Genomic DNA, 23,290 nt, shown 5'->3' with positions numbered 1-23,290 from the left:
ATTGATCGGTATGACAATGAAAGACTTTTAATTAATACTTATTTAAACCGGTTGTTTAGTTTGAAATCAGTGCCCAAAGAAAGTGCTGTGAGTTTACGAGCTTTATTAAATGACACTGTAGAGATAATTGGTGCTCTGCAAGTTGTAAAGAGACCCACCAACTATTGGGATGATTTATTGGTTTTTATGACCGTTCAACGTTTGGATCACACAACGAGAAAATCATGGGAGGAACATTTGGGTTCTTCAACGACCTATCCGAAAATCAGTCAATTAGAAAACTTTATAACCTCCAAATTGATCACTCTGGAGACCTTACAACCTACGGACATTGCAACCACCAAAATCAATCCTTCCAAAATACAAACGGGAGATTCCAAGGTTCAAAAGGGAACTGTATTAAGGGTGCACAATGCATCAACCAAGGATAATCTATGTGTTCTATGTGAAAACAAACATCCTATCTTGTTTTGTCCGATTTTTCGTGCAAAGGTGCCAGAGGAACGAAAGGAAATCGTGAAGCAATTCCATTTATGTTTTAATTGTCTCGGTAAACATCATATCAAGTTCTGTAATTCGTCAAAAATGTAATCCAAGTGGTTCAAATTTAAATCCTTCTGCATCTGATTTTCCCAATCCTTCTCCTGTTGCTCACTGTAGTTCTAATATGTCTGGTGAATTTTCAGAAAATAGATGACTGAGCGAACAGGTGCTTTTGGCTACAGCAATAGTATATGTAGAATCATCGGATGGGTCAAGACACATTGCCAGAGTCTTACTAGATCAAGGAGCACAGATGTCGTTCATAACAGAATCCTTGTCTCGCCAATTGCATCTCAAAAGAAATCAAACTAGATTTCAAGTCACTGGTATAGGAAGCACTAAACCTCTTCTGGTTAAAGGATTGGTAACATTTAAAATTTTTGCATATCACAATCCTTATGTCAATTTTTTTGTTCAAGCGATTGTGTTAAATAAGCTTACTTCGTATATACCTGTTAATAATGTGTCCTTAATAAAATGTTCTCATTTAAAGGGTTTAAAATTAGCCGACCAAATGGTTTACGAGAAACATTCTCCGGATATTATTTTGGGAGCAGATATTTATTCTCATATAATTGAAAAGGGATTGGTTAAAGGGCCTGTAGGTTCTCCTATAGCGCAAAAAACCTCGTTTGGTTGGATTCTTACCGGAACTATTTTAAAAGAATTTTCTACAAGCAAGGTTTCGTTATTGAGCTTAAAATGTAAATCAGATAAGGATTTTTATGAACTTTTACGTCGTTATGTGATGATTGAAGATGTACCTTCTGAAAATTGTAAATTTACATTAGACGATGATAACTGTAGTGACTTTTTTGCTCAAAATCATACACGGAATGCAGACGGTCGTTATAAGGTTCGTCTTCCTTTTAAAGAGCCTAATCCTGTATTGGGAGATTCTCGTACTATTGCTTATAAATTATTTATGGTTCTTGAAAAACGCTTTGAGAAAAATTTTGTCTTCAAAGAAAATTATATTAAAAATATTGAAGAATATGCTAGTTTGGGTGAAATGAGCGAAGTAACAAATTTAACTGAATTAAAATAGGATAGTGGTTTTTTCTTGACACATCACGGTATTCTAAGGGAGATGAGCACTAGTACGAAATTCCGAGTTGTTTTTAATGCTTCACAGAGGACGAATTTTGGTGTTTCATTAAATGATCATCTTTGTTCGGGTCCTAGGCTTCAAAACGATATTAGCAAGATTCTTCTTCGGTGGAGGATATATCCTTTCGTTTTCATAGCCGATATTAAAAAAATGTTCCGTCGCGTTTGGATTCATCCAGATGATCGAACCTACCAGAAAATCTTGTGGAGGAAAAGTCCAGAAGATGAATTAAGAACTTATTCTCTAAATACGGACACTTTTGGTTTCGCTTCTTCTCCTTATCTGGCTCTTCGCACTCTTCATCAGTTGATAATTGATGAAGGTGGTCGTTTCCCGTTAACTGAGGATGTAATAGAAGAGGAAACTTATGTCGATGATGTTCTTTCGGGTGAATTTGAAATCAATACAGCTACTGATAAGGTTTATGAAGTATATTCACTTTTCAGGGCGGGTGGCTTTGCCCTTGAAAAGTGGATCTCAAATAAGCCAGAAATTCTGAAATACATTCCTGATGATTGTGCAAAGACTTGTTCTCAGCTAATGAGTCCTCTGCCTGTTCAGCGTGTCACTCAGACTTCTCGCCCTTTTGCGATCTCTGGTGTGGATTATGCTGGTCCTGTCTGGATTCGAACTTCTAAGGGTCGTGGACATAAAGCGTATAAGGGATATCTGGTAGTCTTCATCTGTTTTGCCACGAAATCCGTACACTTGGAAGTTTGTTCGGACTATACTTCTGAAGGCTTCATTGCTGCTTATAAGCGATTCTCTTCAAGAAGGGGTGTCTGCAATGTGCTTTACAGCGATTGTGGTACGAATTTTCTTGGAGCTGATAGAGAGCTTCGTGATCTGTTTAAGGAATCTTCTTCTGTGTCTGTCGCAATTTATCGATATTTGTCAAACAACGGCACTACCTGGCGATTCAACCCTCCGGCTGCCCCTCACTTTGCGGGCTTGTGGGAGTCTGCGGTGCGTTCCATAAAACACCATCTTCGACGTGTTATAGGTGACATGACACTAACCTTTGAAGAGTTGTCTACTTTTCTGTGCGAGGTTGAAGCTTGTCTCAACTCTCGCCCTCTTCAAGCCTTAAACGATGACCCTAATGACCTGGCTCCTCTTACTCCAAGTCATTTTTTGATTGGTTCGACAATGTACTCAGTTCCTGAACCCTCATATTCTGAGCGCCGTTTGTCTTCTCTGAACCGTTGGAGATTACTTTCGAAAATGAAATCTGATTTTTGGTCGTGATGGTCTGCCGAATATCTTCATACCCTTCAAACTCGGCCAAAATGGCAATATGTTCAGTCTCCTCTTAAAATTAATGATTTGGTGGTGATTAAGAATGAGAATCTTCCTCCTTCTAAGTGGGCATTAGATAGGGTTACCGATACACACGCCGGCAAGGATGGCCTTGTTCTTAGAAATATTAATATTTGTCGCTATTAAATTTGAGACAAGTAATTTTTAATAGAGTACTTAATGAAGAAGTGTAACTCAAAATAACAAGAATTAAAATAATAGTTAGGGAATTTTAACATAGTAAATATGAAAAGAACTTAAAACCATAGCCGCAGGTATATCGAAGTGAAAAATTAAAATTTTCACTTTAGAAGTTTAATATCGATCTCTATTGATTCTTTGCGGGCCCTGACTTCGTAGATGACCGATAATTGCTGAATTCACTCGAATGTAGAATGAGCGTGCTGCGCGGGAACAACCTAACCAGACCTCTGTGCCAACCTCGTGGTGTCGAGTGATGTGTTTATGTGGTGTGCAGAAAACAAAAACAGGATTTCTAAATTGAGTAAGTAAGCTATAATAAATAATAAGGTTCTTTTATGACTTTTTTTTAAGGTCCTTGAGTAGAAAAAGTTATATTGAATTAATTATATTTGTCAGAGTAATTGTATATGCTAATAATTAAAATTACCAAAAATGAATGAAACAGATGAAGGTAGTTCTTCAAGTTGTCTAATTGGCAATGAGGTAAACAATTAGCTTACGTAAACTTTTAAGAATTATTTATTTCTGTGTATAATCAATTCAAAAGTATTGAATGAAATCATGAAGATTATTTTAAGGTAATATAATATTTGTATGTTATAAATTGTTATATATATTTTTGTAATATTATAGGAAGTTTATCGAGATTCATATTCCGGAGAAGTTTTTCCAAAAAGAATAAGGCTGTCATCTTTATGGAAGGTAAATTTAGTATATTTATATTTTATCATTATCATTAATTGACCAAATTATTTTCACTTGTAGCATTACACCGTCCGACAAAATTCAAATTTTTTTTTCACACACGAAAAAATCAATGATTTTCAGAAACTAGGACCAAAAAAAAGATACCCGTGTCTGGATGTTTTGCTAGATCAGGTCATTTTTTGCTTTTAGGGGTAAAAACAACCCTTAAATGAAAGGTGATAGGAAATCTTGTACAAAAAAATAATTTTTTATGAAACCTGGTATCTCGGCGTTTTCCGGGTCGCTGATTACGAATCTGATGTCAGATTTTCAAAATTCAAAATGGTGGATCCAATATGGTGGTCGAAATTTATAAAAATTCATCGAATTCACTTGAAACTTGTTACTTAAAGGTTTTTGGGGTTGCTGATAACGAATATAATGTCAGATTTTGATAGTTCAAAATGGCGGATCTAATATGGCGGTCAAAATATATAAATATTAATTATTTTTTATAAAACTTGGTGTTTATGGGTTTTTGGGGTCGCTGATTACGAATATGATGTCAGATTTTCAAAATTCAAAATGGCGGATTCAATATAGCGGTCGAAATTTCTAAAAATTCATCGAATTCACTTGAAACTTGTTACTTGAAGGTTTTTGGGGTCGCTGATAACGAATATGATGTCAGATTTTGATAATTCAAAATGGCGGATCCAATATAGCGATCGAAATTAATAAATATTTATTATTTTTTATAAAACTTGGTGTCTATGGGTTTTTGGGGTCGCTGAGTACGAATCTGAAGTCAGATTTTTAAAATTCAAAATGGCAGATTCAATATGGCGTTTGAAATTTATAAAAGTTCGTCGAATTCACTTGAAACTTGTTACTTGAAGGTTCTTGGGGTTGCTGATTACGAATTTGATGTCGGCTTTTCAAAATTCAAAATGGCGAATCCAATATGGTGGTAGAAATTTATAAATGTTATTATGTTATTGTTATTATAATTATTATTATTATCTTATTATCAGCGACCCCAAAAACCCCTAGACATCAAGTTTTATAAAAAATAATTAATATTTATAAATTTCCACCGCCATATTGGATGCGCCATTTTGAATTATTAAAATCTGACATCATATCAGCGACCCCAAAAACCCATAAACACCAAGTTTTATAAAAAATAATTAATATTTATATATTTTGACCGCCATATTGGATCCGCCATTTTGAATTATCAAAATCTGACATTATATTCGTTATCAGCAACCCCAAAAACCTTCAAGTAACAACTTTCAAATGAATTGGTAAATTTTTATAAATTTCGACCGCCATATTGGATCCGCCATTTTGAATTTTGAAAATCTGACGTTAGATTCGTAATCAGCGACCCGGAAAACCCTGAGATACCAGGTTTCATAAAAAATTATTTTTTTGTACAAGATTTTTAACACCTTTCATTTAAGGGTTGTTTTTACCCCTTAAAGTAAAAAATGACCTGATCTAGCAAAACGGCCAGACACGGGTATCTTTTTTTTGGTCCTAGTTTCTGAAAATCATTGATTTTTGCGTGTGTGAAAAATCGTGTCGGACGGTGTTATATATACGGTGTTACTCAAGTTTTTCAATATAGTCTACGTATCGTTGTTCACTTTTATTTATATTTTGCTCTGAACTTGTTTGAGTTTCAATGTCAAACTGAACGTAACCAACAAGAATTGGCAAACGAATAAAATATTATCATGATTAAATTGAACTTTATCTGTTTTAAAAATTATTGTAGAAGCAAAATCTTATTTTCATTAAAGACATATTCGAAGTAAAAAATTATTATCCGCTACTTGAATGAAAACTTTAATAACATATACTAATTTATATTTTATTTCTTTTATTTCCTTTGAAAGCTATACTTAATTATTTTTTTTCAATTTCAATTTAATTGTAAAAATTAAATTTTTTAATATATTTAATTTCTTTAATTTTATAAGATTCAAATATTTTTTAGGGACCGCAATCTGAACCACCAAATCTATTTTTCTCGGATAGTTTTGAAAATGGCCATTTAAACCTGTGTCCGTCAGTAGGGACTCATAAAGAAATAAGCCATCAAAATTATACTACTGAAGAGTATAGAATCCAAAAATCGACCAATTTAGGAAAAACAGCAGAGAAGCAATCCGAAAAATTAGCCACAGTGAGTATTATACATATAATTTTGTTCAAGAGATATAAGAATTACATAATTTATCATTTTCAATCTCCAAAGCCTACATATTGTATAAGTTAAAATGTAATCAATATTTTTTACATATATATTATGTTTTAGAATCTAATCTCCTTTTTGAAGAATGATGCTGAAGGGAAACTCGTATTTTTACATTTTAAAACGCATAAATGTCTCGACAAAGAATCTTGAGGAATTTTAGTCAGAAGAATTATTATAAAATTTAAAGAAGACGCTTTGAAATCAGTTCCCCTTGAACAGAAACTAGAAAAATTTTAGTAAGATAACTTGCATTTAATTGAATTATATTTTTATGAAGTTTTGTTTTTAATAAATATTTTCTTTTAAGCAGCATTTCAACGAAAGTCTTACAATTAGCCGAAATTTCAAAACTAATTGAAAAAACCTTCCCAGGAGAAGTTGCTAGCACATACTTTTCACCTTATAAGAGTAAAAATGGAAGAAGTTTCCAAACTTGTCGAGCTCTTTGGTTTAATTACCAATATACTATTGGCAGCTTACGGAAAAAAGGCTTCCTAGCACCTTCTAAAGGGAAACGATCTTCCATGGAAATTACTTTACCTTCAACTCCTGGTATGTTTTAAATATATTTTTACGTTTACTTATGCCTTTTCTATTCAAAAATAATTTTTCTGAATTTTATATAATTAAATAAATATAATATGTGACATGGACTGTTAAAAAGGACCTTACGTCCTTACCTTACGAAAAAAAGTTTTCTGTCAGAATCGCTAATCAATAAAAATATAATTTTTTCGGACGAAAGGTTCCTTTTTACTGTCCAGGTCACATAATTTTAATGAAACTGTTCATAAAAATTTTATTATAGTCCAGGAATTTGAAAAAGTATCTATGAACAATCTAGAAAATGGTTTACAAGAAGACACTCTTTTTCAAGATTGGATTATTACTTTCAATATCAGAAAAATTTTACTTTCTGTAAATAAATTATCTATTACAGAATATCTTGATAAATTTCCTTCTTTGAAAACACAAATTGGTAAGAAGAAAATTCATCTATACCATTTCGTTATCATAGATAAATTAATTGACTTTATGAAAAATTAATTTTTTTTTGTAATAGATTGATGAAGATTTTAAGCTTCTACAAAGTGACAGCAAATGTTCCAATTTGCGCACGAGGTGGCCAACAATAAAAAAAGTCATTATTAACCAGTTAAACTTATACGCCGATAAGGTTGTCAATAAAAAAAAAGTTGGGAATACACTTGATGATCTGGCGTTAATCAAATTACTACCTGCATTAGATTCAAGTAAGAAAACTTGTTAAGATTTTGTTGATTTTAAGAAAGTTTAATTTGATTTGCGAAATACATCAGACCAATTACTTTCAGATTATCAAGATGCTGTTGTTTTGCACTTATTGCAACTTTTAATCAATTGCAATTCTTCGCCAGGGAGAAAAAAAGCAAATGGATCCTCAGTGGAATTTAAAAAATATAATTTTCAAGAAATTCAAGAGACTATCATTTATAATGTGAAGGTCAGTTTTATTATCAATATAAGAGAATACCTCTTTTTAGAATGAAATGTAATTTACCATTTTTTAACAGATAATTGCGGATTTAGAGATGGAGATTGAATCTCTAAACAATAAGTGCATATTAGAGAGGAAAGAAACTTTACAGCCAACTGTGTTTATCATTGGTGATCTGACAGCGATCTCAGAAGTGTATGTTGTTTTGGACAACGTACGGTACAAGAGTGATTCAATAGTAGATGCTTTTGATTTTACACTTAAAATTTTTTTTTCGTTGGATTGCAGCTTTTCAAAAGCTGCTTACAGGTTGTGGCAATTTATTCAAATTGCTGGCTTTGACATTCCTGACGAAAAAGCAAATAAGTCAGTAAAAGTACTTGTTGGATAAGTAAAAGAGGCTTTTAAGAATCCTATTCATTAGAAACGTATTATCATATTCGAAATGATTATTTGTAAATCGTGTAACGAAACTTTTGAAAATAATTAGATTTTTTTAAAACATGTGAAACTTACACATTCTGATTTAAAAGTTTTCCGGTGCCCTAAATCAAAAAATCAAAAAAACAAGTTTTTAAACAATTTTTTCAAATTCCTGGAGTATTTGAGGAGACTGAAAAGTACATCGAATCACTTAATTCATAAAAAGAAATCATTTCAAATATCATTCAGAGTCCTCATTGGAAAAAAAAATTAGAAAATCATGATAAGTCGAAAAATGTGTATCCACTGCTGCTTTTTTTCGACGATTATGAAAACAATAATCCTTTAGGTAGCCACAGGGGAATAGCAAAGTTTGGTGTCGTTTACATAAGCATACCATGTTTGCCTCCACGATTTGTGTCCAAAATTGAAAATATTTTTTTTTAATGTTATTTAATAGTTTAGATAGGTCATCCTTTACAAATTTCATTGTTTTTCAGAAATTAATCGAAGAAATAAAATTTTTGCAAACTATTGAAATTACCTTAAATCTTCCTACAGGTGATAAAACCCTTTATTTTGATTTGGCACTAATTGTGGGCGATAACCTAGGATTGCATTCGATCTTTGGAAAGTTTTCGTGCAAATAGCTTTTGTAGATTTTGTTTAACACAGAATAAGGAGATAAATTCAATTTTCAAAGAAATTCATTGTATAATGAGGGATATTGAAAATTATGAAACTTCGCTTGTTGAAAATGATCCTTCTACATGGGGAATTTAAAGTGCTTGCGCGTTTACGGATTGTTTTAATTTATTTAATTAAATACCTGAATTTGAAGATTTCATGATAAGTAATTCAAAATCTGTCACATTGTACGTTTTAATCAGGTTACAAACCTTACCTTGATAAATAAAAAAAAAGCGCGAACATAACTGTTGAAAATAGGTCGACATTAAAACATATTTCTATGAAAATACGCAGTTAAAAAGAGCTAAAAATTATATTTCATCAAACTTTGACTTATTGTTTATTGAAATAATGTAATTAAAAGTTGGAATTGAATTTTTCAATTTTTCATTTTTTGACAACTTTTTATGCATTCTGACCCACTATGCTAAGGTCTTAAATTAAAGATGATTTAATTTATATGCGCATGAACATCAAATATTTATGAATTTTTATTATAAAAAAAAGTTAGAGCAAAATAAGTGACAAAATTTTTTATACACTTTTTACTGATTTTCACATTGATTATATGCCACGAAGTTTGTCAAAATATGAAATATTTATTCTATTCATGTGATTTTTTAGTATCTGACGAATTTAATATACCTAAGTATATTACTTGTTTGGTTTGCTACCTAACGTTTGTTACATTTTATGTCAGTCAAAAGTAAACATAACATCAATTTTTCTCTTTGCCGGAAATCTTTATTATTATTATTTTATATTTGAAATATGTTTTTAAAATGAATCGAGGTGGAAGACCTCTTAATATTCAACGTTAATCGAAAAATATTCGTATGGTAATTTGTAATTTATCAGGGTGTCCAGCAAGAAGTACAAAAATAATTCCCTGACTTTTCTCTGACATTCCCTGTCTTTTTCCTAACCTTCTTTCCACATTTCTATAATATTAAAAAAATGGAAATTATCAAATATTAAAGTATCTGTAAAATAATAAAAAACATTTTATTTATTAGCATTAGAAACTTTGTCTTGCACCGAAAATTTTTAAAAATTAATAAAAATGTTCATTTTTTGTAAATTTTTAAAAAGTTTCCTGACTTTTATTTAATTTCCCTGACCGCGACACCCTGTTTATACATTTGGGGGATCACACGTGAAGTAATCAACCCAGGTGCGAATTCGTGGTCAGGCCATGGTCGGCCAAACTTTGGCAGCCGATGGTCGGCCGAACTAGCAAATTGATAACATCCGCTGACCAGTGGCTGACAAACTTGGACCCGCCATTGGTACCAAAGGCGGACCATCCATGGACGCCAAAGTTTAGCCGATCATGGGCACGAAAGTCGGTTTAACATTTGTTGGTTCAACTTTGTTAGTCGATGGTCGGCTGAACTAGCAAATTGATAACATAATAGCTAAAAGTTAGGCCGACCTTTGTCAAAAATGTAAAAATTATTAATTATACAATTAACATATATAGGGTGTTGTCTTAAATTCAGCATTTCGATTGCTAAAACTATACGAAAAATTGAAAACGACGTTAAAATAAAAGAAATTTTTTTTTCATTATTTGCTACCTGTCGAAGGATTGGGTCATCGCTGTTTATTGTTCTCTATTGTAGCAGAGGATCCAGGTATGGTTTTGTATAAAAATACAATATATATTTTACATAAATTCGAAAAACAAATCATTTTAATAAATATTACTGAAATAGAATGAATGGAAAAAATACCCAAATACAGGAGTAATCCTTATGACTTTTCGTTAGCAATCGGTCAAATTCGTTCAGACTCGCTCGGTTGCCTTCGGTCCCTCTTCCCCAACCTTCTTTTCTGAAATTTTCGTATCGGCTATACCAAAATATGAAAATATTGAAGCAATTAACGTAATCATTTTATAATGATATTTCTAAAATTCGTAATAAATATTGTCATTTGAGTTTCCTATAGTAAAATTTTAATTTGTCAAATAACTTTACTAATTTTTATTTTCTAACTATATTATATAATATTATTTTTATTTCAGGCTTTCTTAAAAGTGATAATAATTAATGAAATCCGTTAGTTTCCATTACATGCTACCAACTGTAGTAAAAATTGATTTCAAAATATTAAATATTACTACAATTTTTCTTTTCGTGTAAAATTAGAATATTGTAAAAGAATATTAAACAGTATAAAAATAAGATTATCCATAAGAATGATTTTTTGTGCCATCGGTCCGACTATGGCCAGAGTCGGCCCGACCATTTGAAGTTCTGGATTTTGGACTTTGGTAGCCATAGTCGGCCCAACTTTTGGTGAAAGTAGTAACCAAAATCGGGACAACTTTGACTACCGACGTCTTGGCAGCCATAGATGTGCCGTCCATGGTCCGACTTACCAACTCTGGCTGCCGACCCAAATTCGCACCTGGGAATGTTCAAAAAAAATTTTCTCCGATCACGCTTAAATTTAGGGCATTTGTCGTACTTATAGATGTTAATCTTTGGTAAAAATATTTTTTCATTTAGTCAAATATTTTCCGAAGGGGAGGGGGTGAAAGTTTTGGAATTTAACGGTACACCGCATGCTTTAATAATTTTTCTTCTTAAATATCAAAATAAAAAAGTTTTATCAATATCAGTTTCGAAAGCTTCTTTGATGTTCTTTCGATTGGTAAGATATTGATATTTTTGAAAAAAAATGAAACTCCAAAATAAATTTCGATTAAAAATAAACAAAATTCGTATCTTCGATTGAGGGGTCCACTTTCCGATTTCATTCATACTACGTTTTTGGGTAAAGGTAAGGGGTCAAATTGATCATACAAATTTTTAAAAAAAAATATTTATTATTATTATACCAGTATTTTCGAAAAACAAGCAAAATTTCTATTTCCGTTTTTAATTTTAATTAATCGATTATGCCAAAAGTTGTGTTTATACGTGTACTAAAAGTTTTATATAATAGAATATTAAAAAAAAATTTATATAATAGTTTTGATCGAAAAACATAACCCGGAACACAACTCCCCACTCTCTCCTTTTTAAGTTTCGATTCTTATTGTTAGTAATACTTAATATTTTTTTGACACTGAATTAAATGATCTTTCAAATAAAAAAAGAATTAACTGTTTATCTTCACTCCTTCCGATGTTATTAATTATTAATTTAAATTCCGTTTATCCGAAATAGTTCATATAGGCTCGTTGGATGCGTATTTCGATAAACACTGGAATGGTGTTTTTAAAATTAATTAATTAGTTAATTAAAAAAATAAGGTTTTTTTTTAACTTCAATATTTCCCGAGCAAAATTCGTTAAAGAAACTTTATTCTTGGACTAAAAATGAAAAAGTTATGAGTAACTGAAAAAAAAATGGTATGCTTAATTTGACCCCTTACCTTTACCCAAAAACGTAGTACGAAAGAAACCGAAGAGTAGATCCTCTCAATCTCACATGGAATTGCTCATATTGAGCATTGAGAGAGAGACTGCTAGCGAGCGGGAAAAATTTACCTAGTATTATATAACTTACGTGCATATAAAGATCCACACAATGGCATTCTCGAGAAAGATTTTCATCTAGTATAAAGTCTTGAGCGAACCTAAGTTTCCCTGTATTTGGTATGCTTCTCCAAGCTAAGCTAAAAGTTAGAATTTCCGCCCAAGTACTTTGCAAAAGGTGCATTTGGTCATTTAGAGCTAAACTACTGAATCCTGGTATTTGTTTTGCCCAACCTGTAATGTAAAAGAATAAGTCATAATGCTTTAAATAATATTCATTTAACAAATAAGTAAAAAACGTACCAATTATGCCTACTAATTCACGATCATAAAGATCAGACAATTGTCCCAGAATTCTTTGGTCAGTGTCCATATTGTGAGAAAGATTTGAAACTTGAAGCAAATCTGGTTCGCAAGCTATTAATGCTTCTATCATTTTATTGTCTAAAATTATAATTGTTATTTATAATGTAATATAATTTTTACTCTTTAAATTACTAATATTATAAATAAGTAAATAACTTCAGAATGATAAGATTACAGTTTTGAAATTTTTTTTATTAATTCTAAACTTAATGAAAAACATTTATTTGTTGTGTGTACCACATTTAAAATTTATCATAATCGATTAAAAACTGTTAAAACTATGAAATTTAAAAAAAATAAGAGTATAAAAATGCAATATAGTACAACTTTGGTCTAATTGGTATAGAATAACTCAATTGCAAGTAGGAATTAAACATGAAAGTATGGTTTCATAAAATTACCTTCCAGAGCTGTAGATTTTCCAGGTACATATGGATCTGTAGATCGTCTGTACTTTTGCCTACCACCCCTGACTCGATCCAGTCTAACACCTTCTTTTAACATTCCCTGTCTTAAGCACTTTTGAAACCTGCAAGCTTGACATGCTTTTCTTCTTCGTTTGTTTATTTCACATTCACCATTAGCAGGACAAGTGTATTCAATGTTTCCTGTAAAATTAGTAGCTATTTTACGATTGAATTCATGATCTTCTACCAGACAGTATCTTAGACCAATTTATACTTTAGTTTATTGAAGGAACCCCACTTAGGTGTTTATGGTTTGATATTAGATCAATTATTAAAAAGTTAAATAAGTAACAACAAATGAGGGCCGCTTTCCATAAGGGATTATAGATGTCCAAGACGTCGCAGAGTTGGTCCCTGGAATAAATGCAATGTAGAGGTCGCAAATTTCAACCAATTTAAATAAAGTTTTTTTTTAAATTATAGGTAAATTAATCAACTACATTTTAATTATCTTAAATTTAGCAAAAAAAAATTTGTTGTTTAAATATTTAAATATCAAACTAAAACATAAATTTCATGAACTTTTAGAGAGTGATATTTTTCATAAAAAGATAAAAATTCATTTTAAAAGTTTTTAAATCACTTAAGCAACAATTAAGATGAACTTATTCTGTAATATTATAGTTAAAAAAATTATTGTGTTTGTTATAAACAAATAAGTTAATAAATTTTTAAAAGTCAATGAATCTGACTGATATTAATTACTTGGGGGTTTTCGAGGTCACTGATTACGAATATGATATTAGTCTTTTAAAATTCAAAATAGCGGGTTCAAAATTCTATCTCGAGTGATAGCCAGTGTTGCATTGACCTAAATGGCATCAAGGTCATATTTGTTTACATATTGCTGTGTGCATCAGCTTTTATCATGTATTTAGTAAAAAAATATCCAAAATCATAAAAGTCCGTTTTAATTACATATTTTTATAACAAAAATAATTTAATTTAATTAATTTAATTAACAACATATTGTTGTTAATCTCTTTAGCATCTGTGTTTTACATTAAAGGGTCATACCATCACAAGTACCAAAATAGAGCTATTTCCTATATTTTTTTTATCCCTATGGAATAAATCGATTTAAATTTTTTGTGTTTAATATAACACACATAAACTGTAGAGAAATAATTTTTTTACTTATTATATTAGAACAAATTTATTTATTTACTTTCACACTATTAAAATATCATGGAAAAAAGACATGTTGTATATATGCGTTGATGACTATTGATAGAAGAATAATAATAATAAAACACAAAAACCAAAGCCATTTAGGTTCAATGAAACACTGGCTATCGCCCGAGATAGGATTCTGGACCCGCCATTTTGAATTTTAAAAAACTAATATAATATTCGTAATTAGCGATCCCAAAAACTCCTAAGTAACAAGTTTGATGCGAATCCGACCAATTTAATAAAAATTTGGTCGCAATTTTGGATGCGCCATTTTGAATCTTGAAAAACTAATGTCATATTCTTAATCAGCGACCTTAAAAACCCCTAAGTAATTAATTTCAGGCATATTTATCGACTTTTAAAAATGTATTAACTTATTTGTTTATAACAAATACATTAATGTTTTTTACTGTAATATTACAAAAAAAGTTTATCTTAATTGTTGCTTAAGTGATTTAAGAACTTTTAAAATAAAATTTTATCTGTTTATGAAAAATATCACTCTTTAAAAGTTCATGAAAATTATTTTTTATTTCGTTAATTAAATACCTATTTAAACAACCAAATTTTTTTTGACAAATTTAAGGGGGCACTCGCAGTTGTAACTTTCAAAAAATCGATTTTTTTTGTCTTGCATTTTCTTAGAGTATATGTTGTCAGAAATGTGTCTACAAAATTTTTAAATGATCCGGTGAAAATTAAATGAGATATACTGGCTGAAAGGGAGGCGCGTCAGGTCGGTCGAGAACAGGCTAACGCCCGTGTGGGTCTTTATACCTTTATATTTGAATTGGGATTTTGGAAGCAGCTTCATCTGCTGAAGAACTTTTATATGGCCCCGGAATTGATGATTCTATCTGATTTCCAAAAAAAATTTCACCTTTACGTAAATGTAAGTTAAAACTTTAAACACGATTTTCTCAAAACTACATTTTCGAAGTCGGTGACCACTCTTACTTAAAAACTACTGAACCGATTGTCCTGCAATTTAACATACTTTTTCAATATATAATAATCTAGTCTTTAATCGAAGGATTGATTTTTTTAAAGAAAATCGAACGTTCAACTTTGACAGGTCGCCATTTTGTCAAATATATGGGACGTTTCATGTCAACCGGCCCAGAGCTCCATCCAAAATTCTAATCAACGAAAATCAACTTATTACGGCTCAAAATAATCGTCAGCTCATACTGCTTCGAATAAAAAGTGGCGAATTAAAAAATTCAAAATGGCGTCCTTACTGTACCTTGTTTTGCAAATTTTTTTAATAACTCAGCAAACAAATGTATTAATTACCTTGAGAAAATAATTGCAACTTGTTAGATAATGGGTCACTCTTATGTTTTTGGGGTCGCTGATTACGAATCTGAAGTCAGATTTTAAAAATTTTCAAAATTCAAGATGGCGGATCCAATATGGCGGACATTTTTATTAAAATTTTATCAGATTCGCTTGAAACTTGCTACTCGGAGGTTTTTGGGGTCGCTGATTACGAATATAAAGTCAGATTTTAAAAATTTTTTAAATTCAAAATAGTGGATCCAATATGGCGACCAAAATTTTTTTTTAAATTATCAGATTTGGTTGAAACTTGTTACTCGGGGATTTTTGGGGTCGATGATCACGAATCTTACGTCAACTTTTAAAAATCAGGTCACAGATCACGATTCTGATGTAAAAGTTGTTAAAAATTCAAAATGGTTGAGCCAATATGGCGGATGAAATTGTAAAATTCGTTTGCATTTATAAACTTAAATGTAATGAGGCTGATTTTTGAGGTTAAGGTTTTTAGAGTTAAGGACAGTTTTTGAAATTAAGTTTGAGAATATTTGAAAGTTTCAGTTGTGCTTAAATTGTAAAAAAATGATATAGAGACAATTTTTATAAAGGAAAGGAAAAATTTTAAAATAGTAATTTAAGGGCAGATTATTAAAAATTTAATTTAAGGCTATTTAAAAGCCTCAAATTAGCTAAAATTATAAAAGATTTATGTAGAGTAAATTTTAAAAAAAATTAAATTTCTATATTAAGGGGTAGTTTTGAGGATTAAGGGTAGTATTTTGAAAAATTACTTTTATGATATTTAAGATCTTTTAAATGAAGCCTAAATTTGTATGGAAGAAAAATTTAAAACAACTAATTGAATAATGTGAAAGGGGTGGTTTATGGAGTTAAGGGTGGCGAATCCATCCAATTTTTAAATACTTTATTAGCCATTTTGGAACCACCAATCTTATTTTATAAAATCCAGATTCAAATTCGTAATCACCGACCCCAAAAATCCCCGAGTAACAAGTTTCAAGCAAATCTGATAATTATAAAAAAATTTTTGTTCGCCATATTGGATCCACCAATTTGAATTTTAAACATTTTTAAAATCTGACTTTAGATTCGTAATGAGCGACTCCAAAAACCCCCGAGTAACAAGTTTCAAACAAATCTGATTATTTTTAAAAAAAATTTGGTCGACATATTGGATTCGCGATTTTGAATTTTGAAAATTTTTAAAATCTGACTTTAGATTCGTAATCAGCGACCCCAAAAACCCCCGAGTAACAAGTTTCAAGCAAATCTGATAATTTTTAAAAAAATTTGGTCGCCATATTGGATCCGCCATTTTGAATTTTTAAAATCTGACTTTATATTTGTAATCAGTGACCCCAAAAATCCTCGAGTAGCAAGTTTCAAGCGAATCTGATCAAATTTTAATAAAAATGTCCGCCATATTGGATCCGCCATCTTGAATTTTAAAAATTTTGAAAATCTGTCTTCAGATTCGTAATCAGCGCCCCAAAAACATAAGAGTGACCCATTATCCAACAAGATGCAATTATTTTCTCAAGGTAATTAATACATTTGTTTGCTGAGTTATTAAAAAAATTTGCAAAACATGGTACAGTAAGGACGCCGTTTTGAATTTTTTAATTCGCCACTTTTTATTCGAAGCAGTATGAGCTGACGATTATTTTGAGCTGTAATAAGTTGATTTTCGTTGATTAGAATTTTGGATGGAGGTCTGGGCCGGTTGACGTGAAACGTCTCATATATATTTTTTAAATCCTTCGATTAAAGACTAGATAATCTTTCAATAAATGTATAACCGTTTCAATTTTTGATTTAAGACGAATCAGATTTCCATAGTGTTGGTCACCGCAAACCATGTTTTTCAGATGGACGTCACTTTGACGAGACATAACTTTGGAACTATTCAATATTTTTATCCTTTTTTTTTTAAATTCAAGTTTAAATTATGTAATCGATTACTTTACCTATAATTTAAAAAAAACTTTATTTAAATTAGTTGAAATTTGCGACCTTATACCAGGGGCCAAATCTGCAACGTCTTATACATCTATAACCCCTTATGGAATGCGACCCCTCAAATAAAGATAATTCATTTTTTTTACCTTGTATCGTTCGTTTAAAGAAAGCTTTACATGCCTCACAAGATGCAACACCATAGTGAAAGCCACTTGCAACATCACCACAAACAAGACAAATTCTCCTTGGCATCATATCTTCTTCTTTAATTCCATTCTAATAAAAAAACCAAGAATTTTAATTATGCAAACTCACTCATTAAGCCAAAGCTATATTTTTATCACACAATCATGTTTTCAACTACTTTCACAGTTTTTCTGCCTTGTTATAGAAAATTATTTTTGTGTTTTCAATATCAAAACTCTTCAAACCACTTCAAAAACCCACAACCACCCACAATGAGATTCGATATTAGTAAACCCAAAATCCTTTATATAAGCAAAATCAGAAGAAAAAAATTATCCAAAAGTAACTTTATCGCAACGAGTAAGTTTACATAACTAAAAATTTTGAATTTAAGAAAATTATAGAAATATTTGAAAAAGTAGATTTTAAAGCTAAGCAGTAGTATTACACGATGCTTTTGTAGAATTTAAAAAAAAATTCTTTCCCTAAAAATAATTAGGTTAAATAATTGAAATCATAGAACTGTATTTCATTTTTGAACAAATTTTCAGGCCTCGGATCGACTTTTATAGTTTAAAAAAGTCGATTTAGTCGATTGAAATCATCAGAAAAGTCGAAAAAGTCGATTTGGATATTTGGAAGAGTTTTAACTTAAATAACAAAAGAATGTACTGCTAAAACATAGAATTTTTTTTTAAGTTGTAAAACAATATTTTCACATGAAAAATAGAATGATTTTTTTTCTTATTGCATAGAGAACATTAAATAAAAAAGTTTTCTTACAATACTTAAAGAACACATTTTAGATGTCTTAAAAATAAATTAAATTATTTTAAAAAAGTAATGTCTTAAATCAACAAATAAACATCTCTTAAAAAATCTATTACCGATTTTATTTATCAAAGATTTTTTCTTTAAAAAATGTAACTATAAATTTAAGATTTCTTTTTATGAATATTTATCAGATTACACGCTAAAAAAACTTTGTATAAACTAACGAAAATAATCTCTGGAATAGTTATAAGTATAGTTAATATCGCCTTAGCGATAATCCATTTTCGCGAGAATAGAGAAAATAAAATTTTCTATGAGATTTAACTATACTAAATATATATTATGAATAGAATATAAATACAATATCTCTGAAACAGTATTTATTTTAACTATCATAGGAGATATTCAATTTCCTTAAGAAAATGAAAATAGTGACTATATTTAAACTTGTTAAACGTTATAAGTAATCTATTAAATAGATTTCCTTATTTTTTAAATATTGTACTTTTGCTATGTCACTGTTCATAAATTTTTTAGCGTGTAGGCTGTTCAGTCTTCTTGCTTTCTAAGTTGCTCTTAACAACATGTGATTGTTAGGTTACGTGATCATGACAATGTTAATTTTTCGACCAATTTTTTCGTATAATTTTGTGTTGATTTTTTTTAGTTTTAGATTTTAATTTTTAATTAATATTTTATGTAAAAGTCTAAAAGATGATGAGGAAGGGCTGTGATGTGCAAAAATTGTGATATTTTGTTGAATTAATTATTATAAAATACTTGTGAATCGTTAGAAAATTTGAAGTTAGGAGTGACGTCATTGATCGTATTTTCTAACGATTTTCAAGTATTTTATAATAATTAATTCAAAAGTATTACAATTCTTGTACATCACAACCCTTCATAAACATAATTTAGACTTCTCTATAAAATATCAACTTAATTCATTCAGTATTTAACAAGAAAAGTGGTCGAAAAGTTAATATTGGGCGATCACGTAACCTAACAATCACATGCTGTTAAGCTTCTTCTTTGGTTTTTCATTTTTCAATTAGCTTTTTCTTTTTATTCACTGTTCTGTAGCATGAAATTTCTCATTTTTATTTTTTTATTATAGGGTCAGACCATTATATTTCGAATAAAGTCGTTGCGGCCGAATTTTAGAAAAAATTGATTTTTTCAGAAATGATTCTGTATAATATCTAGGGAATGAAATAAAAAGAATTATTTGAAATAAAAATTTATTTTTCTTAAAATATGAATTTGAAGTGGAAAGGATTCGCAAAAGTGTCACTTTTTTAGCTATTAGAAAATGTATAAAAAAAAGAAAAATTATTAAAAGTGTAAAAAATATTATCGATTCTTGTTTAAAATTGGTTGATTATTTAGATTTTAATGATTAAACTACTAAATAAATTAAAATAATAGGTAAAATATGTTTTTAAAGTTGGTTCGTTAAATAACCTAATTTTGCGATTTTTATCAATGGCTGAATCCATTTCAAAACGTACAGGCCGACCACCTTCAGGTTGTAGATTTTTCTGTCGATGAAATATGTTATTCTACATGAAAAATAAAGAGACACTTTTTTTTTATTTTTCATAAAAATTATGTTTAACGAAGTTATGGTCATTTGAAGTTTGAGTGGTAAAACTCGAAAGAACAATGAAAAAAAATTGTTTCGCCTGTAATTTTTTTTCTAATGAATGCAATCAAATTATTTTTCTTGGATCTTGTAGGGGGTATATTCCTCTTTAAAATCCCATTTGAAATTTGAAAAAAGATTCAAAATTAACAAAACAGGAGATGATTTTCTAAAAATCATTAAAGTCAATTTTCTCAAAAACCCCACTTTTTTTCTCTCAAATGTTTACCATAAATTCTTACCAATATGAAGAACCAATCCTAGGAGTTTCAAGCGGGCTAAATAATCCTGGTAGTAAGGAGAAATTTTTTTCGAAATATTTTTTTTTTTACGAAATTTGAAATGGTTGACGTGCAGTTTCAAGAACAAATGAACTAACTGAAGTGAGTCATTTTATAACCAACAATAATGTATTCCAATATTCAGTTACTTTAAATGTGTTTTAATGTGCAATAAAAATATTTAATTATTTATATGTGAAAATAATTCATAATAATTTGAAAAAATAATTTTTTAATATTTGAATTATTATAAAATATACTATCTTGAATTTTTACATAACCAATTTATATTAAAATGAAATTTGCAAATATTAATTTCCAAATTGAAAATTAAAACTTTAAGTTTTTTAAGGGGGTGTCCTGAATTAGAAAGCATAAAAAAGCTGTTTTTTGATAATTTTTTTTTAAAGGAAAAAGAAAATCTCAACCTAGTTAAACCTAAGGTACATTTTTATGGATGTTTGAAGAGTGTTAAAAAAATTTTAACCACATGATTCGATGAAATGTTAAGGAGTTATCAGCCTATTCCGAGAGCGCCTTGAAACTTCAGTATCCAATTGTCGGGAAAGATACAGATCGCAATTCTTGACCAAAAAAAAGGAAAAAATTTTTTTCCAATTTTTACATATGTAGTTTCCAGTTGAACCTATAAAAACACGTAAAAGTCGTGAAATAATAATTTTTATTGAAGTTTGAAGAAAAAAATGTATTTTTTAGACAAAAAAAATCACTTTAAAGTGTTATAAAATCTTCTGAAAAAGGATTTTGAACCATGTTTTAGGTTCAACTAGAAGAGAATATTATACGGAAGAGAATAAGCCTTGAACCGATCCAATCTGTCGATAAATTTTTTTGCTATCTTTCCCGCCAATTAGATACTGCATTTTCAAGGCGCTCTCGGATAACTCTTTAACAGTTCATCGAATCATGTAGTTAAAATTTTTTTATACTCTTCAAACATCTACAAAAATGCACCTTAGGTTTAACTAGGCTGACAGTTTTTATCCCCTTCGAAAAAAAATTCTCAAAAAACAGCTTTTTTTATGCTTTCTAATTCAGGACACCCCCTTAAAAAATTTATGAATGATAATTTGAATTGTAAAATATTTCAAGAGTATATTACTGAAAGAATCACAATATTTATAAAAAATATTTTTTCTTTTTTCACCTTTTTATTAATTATATATTTATTATCATTGGTCTTAACGATACTTAAAATGTCAAATTATAAATTTTTTGATGTTTAGAACCTGTTAGCAAAAAGTGATTTTATGGTTATTTTCTATACATACATTATTGTTGGTTATAAAATGACTCATTTAAGTTAGTTCATTTATTCTTGAAACTGCACGTCAACCATTTCAAATTTCGTAAAAAAAAAATATTTCGAAAAAAATTTCTCCTTACTACCAGGATTATTTAGCCCGCTTGAAACTCCTAGGATTGGTTCTTCATATTGGTAAGAATTTATGGTAAAAATTTGAGAGAAAAAAAAGTGGGGTTTTTGAGAAAATTGACTTTAATGATTTTTAGAAAATCATCTCCTGTTTTGTTAATTTTGAATCTTTTTTCAAATTTCAAATGAGATTTTAAAGAGGAATATACCCCCTACAAGATCCAAGAAAAATAATTTGATTGCATTCATTAGAAAAAAAATTACAGGCGAAACAATTTTTTTTCATTGTTCTTTCGAGTTTTACCACTCAAACTTCAAATGACCATAACTTCGTTAAACATAATTTTTATGAAAAATAAAAAAAAAAGTGTCTCTTTATTTTTTATGTAGAATAACATATTTCATCGACAGAAAAATCTACAATCTGAAGGTGGTCGGCCTGTACGTTTTGAAATGGATTCAGCCCAATTAATTACAAGAAAACATAAATATTAAATTAAATAAAAACTCACCGAATACAGAGTATTATTGATGAAGTTTCAGATTTTCTTAAAATTATAATTAATTTTAGTTTAAATAAACAATCACACCGAAAGTTTCGTTTTGGTCCCGAATCTAGTTTAAGAGATATAAGTGTTTTAAAATTTCATTTTTTTGCATATTCAATTATAATTTATTAATATTTATAATTGATTAATTATACTTTGGATCATTTTTTATCTATTATTTTTGTATCTTACAGCGGTATTTCATGATATGAATAAACTGTTATTATTATATTATTTTTGTATATGATGTCAATTGCACTGCAGAATATATATGCTCTTTCAGAGTTTCATTTTAACCTAATAAAATTAAAGATTGTAATTGATTATAAAAATCGTATTCGTAATGAAGTGTTGGATAGGAATATTTTTGCATGAAATTTGCGAAAACATAACAGAACCTGTGGTACAATTAATAAAAGATAAGTTTAACGAAGACGAAGAATTAATTTTAAAATTAAGAACTGATGACAAAATCACAAAAATTTGTCAAAAACACGAATTAAAATATTTGATTAATTATTCAAATTATTTTGGAAAGAGATGTTGTGATCTTTTTAATTCTCACTCTCGTGTAGTATCGAAAAATTTACGGGATATAACATTATATTTAGCTATCGATGTGAAACGAAGTGGATGAAATTGATACCTGGTATAGAATATTAATTAATAATTTAATCAAGCAATTAACTTAAATATTAATAATATTATTAATATTATTAATAATATTAATTATTATTGTTAGGGACGGAATTTCCGTCACTTTATAATTTTTTTTAATCATTATTTATTCATAATTATCTTTCAAATTATTATATTATAAAACACAACACACATTATTATTCTCATTGTGAATATTTTTAATTATTATTTCGAAGGTCTTTTCATGTACTTTATTTATAATGAATTGTTAAATTGAAATAAGTTACAAAATAATAACATGATCTAAATTCTTATTGTATCATTTAAATGTGGGTCTTCAATATATGACAGTTACTTA

The 23,290-nt window shown here is 29.3% G+C and overlaps 1 protein-coding gene across 7 annotated transcripts in view; it reads right to left on the bottom strand.

Annotated features, from left to right (window-relative positions):
• LOC127279690 (steroid hormone receptor ERR2) overlaps positions 1 to 23,290 on the bottom strand; it is an 82,609-nt gene that overhangs the window by 15,011 nt on the left and 44,308 nt on the right. For 6 of the 7 annotated variants that reach the window (XM_051302222.1, XM_051302217.1, XM_051302223.1 and 3 more), the window contains 4 exons: positions 17,610 to 17,739; positions 12,961 to 13,167; positions 12,497 to 12,637; positions 12,225 to 12,427 (listed from right to left, as the gene is read on the bottom strand). In XM_051302222.1, the coding sequence (XP_051158179.1) occupies positions 12,225 to 12,427; positions 12,497 to 12,637; positions 12,961 to 13,167; positions 17,610 to 17,739 (681 nt within the window). Of the gene's footprint in view, positions 1 to 10,441; positions 10,540 to 12,224; positions 12,428 to 12,496; positions 12,638 to 12,960; positions 13,168 to 17,609; positions 17,740 to 23,290 lie in introns of those variants that run through there. The other variant, XM_051302224.1, reaches the window with a different exon arrangement.

Source organism: Leptopilina boulardi, unplaced genomic scaffold, assembly GCF_019393585.1.
Source record: "Leptopilina boulardi isolate dan_hultmark-lab unplaced genomic scaffold, ZJU_Lbou_2.1 LbouV2_222, whole genome shotgun sequence".
Lineage (NCBI taxonomy): Eukaryota > Metazoa > Arthropoda > Insecta > Hymenoptera > Figitidae > Leptopilina > Leptopilina boulardi.
This window is presented reverse-complemented; position numbering and strand designations above follow the sequence as displayed.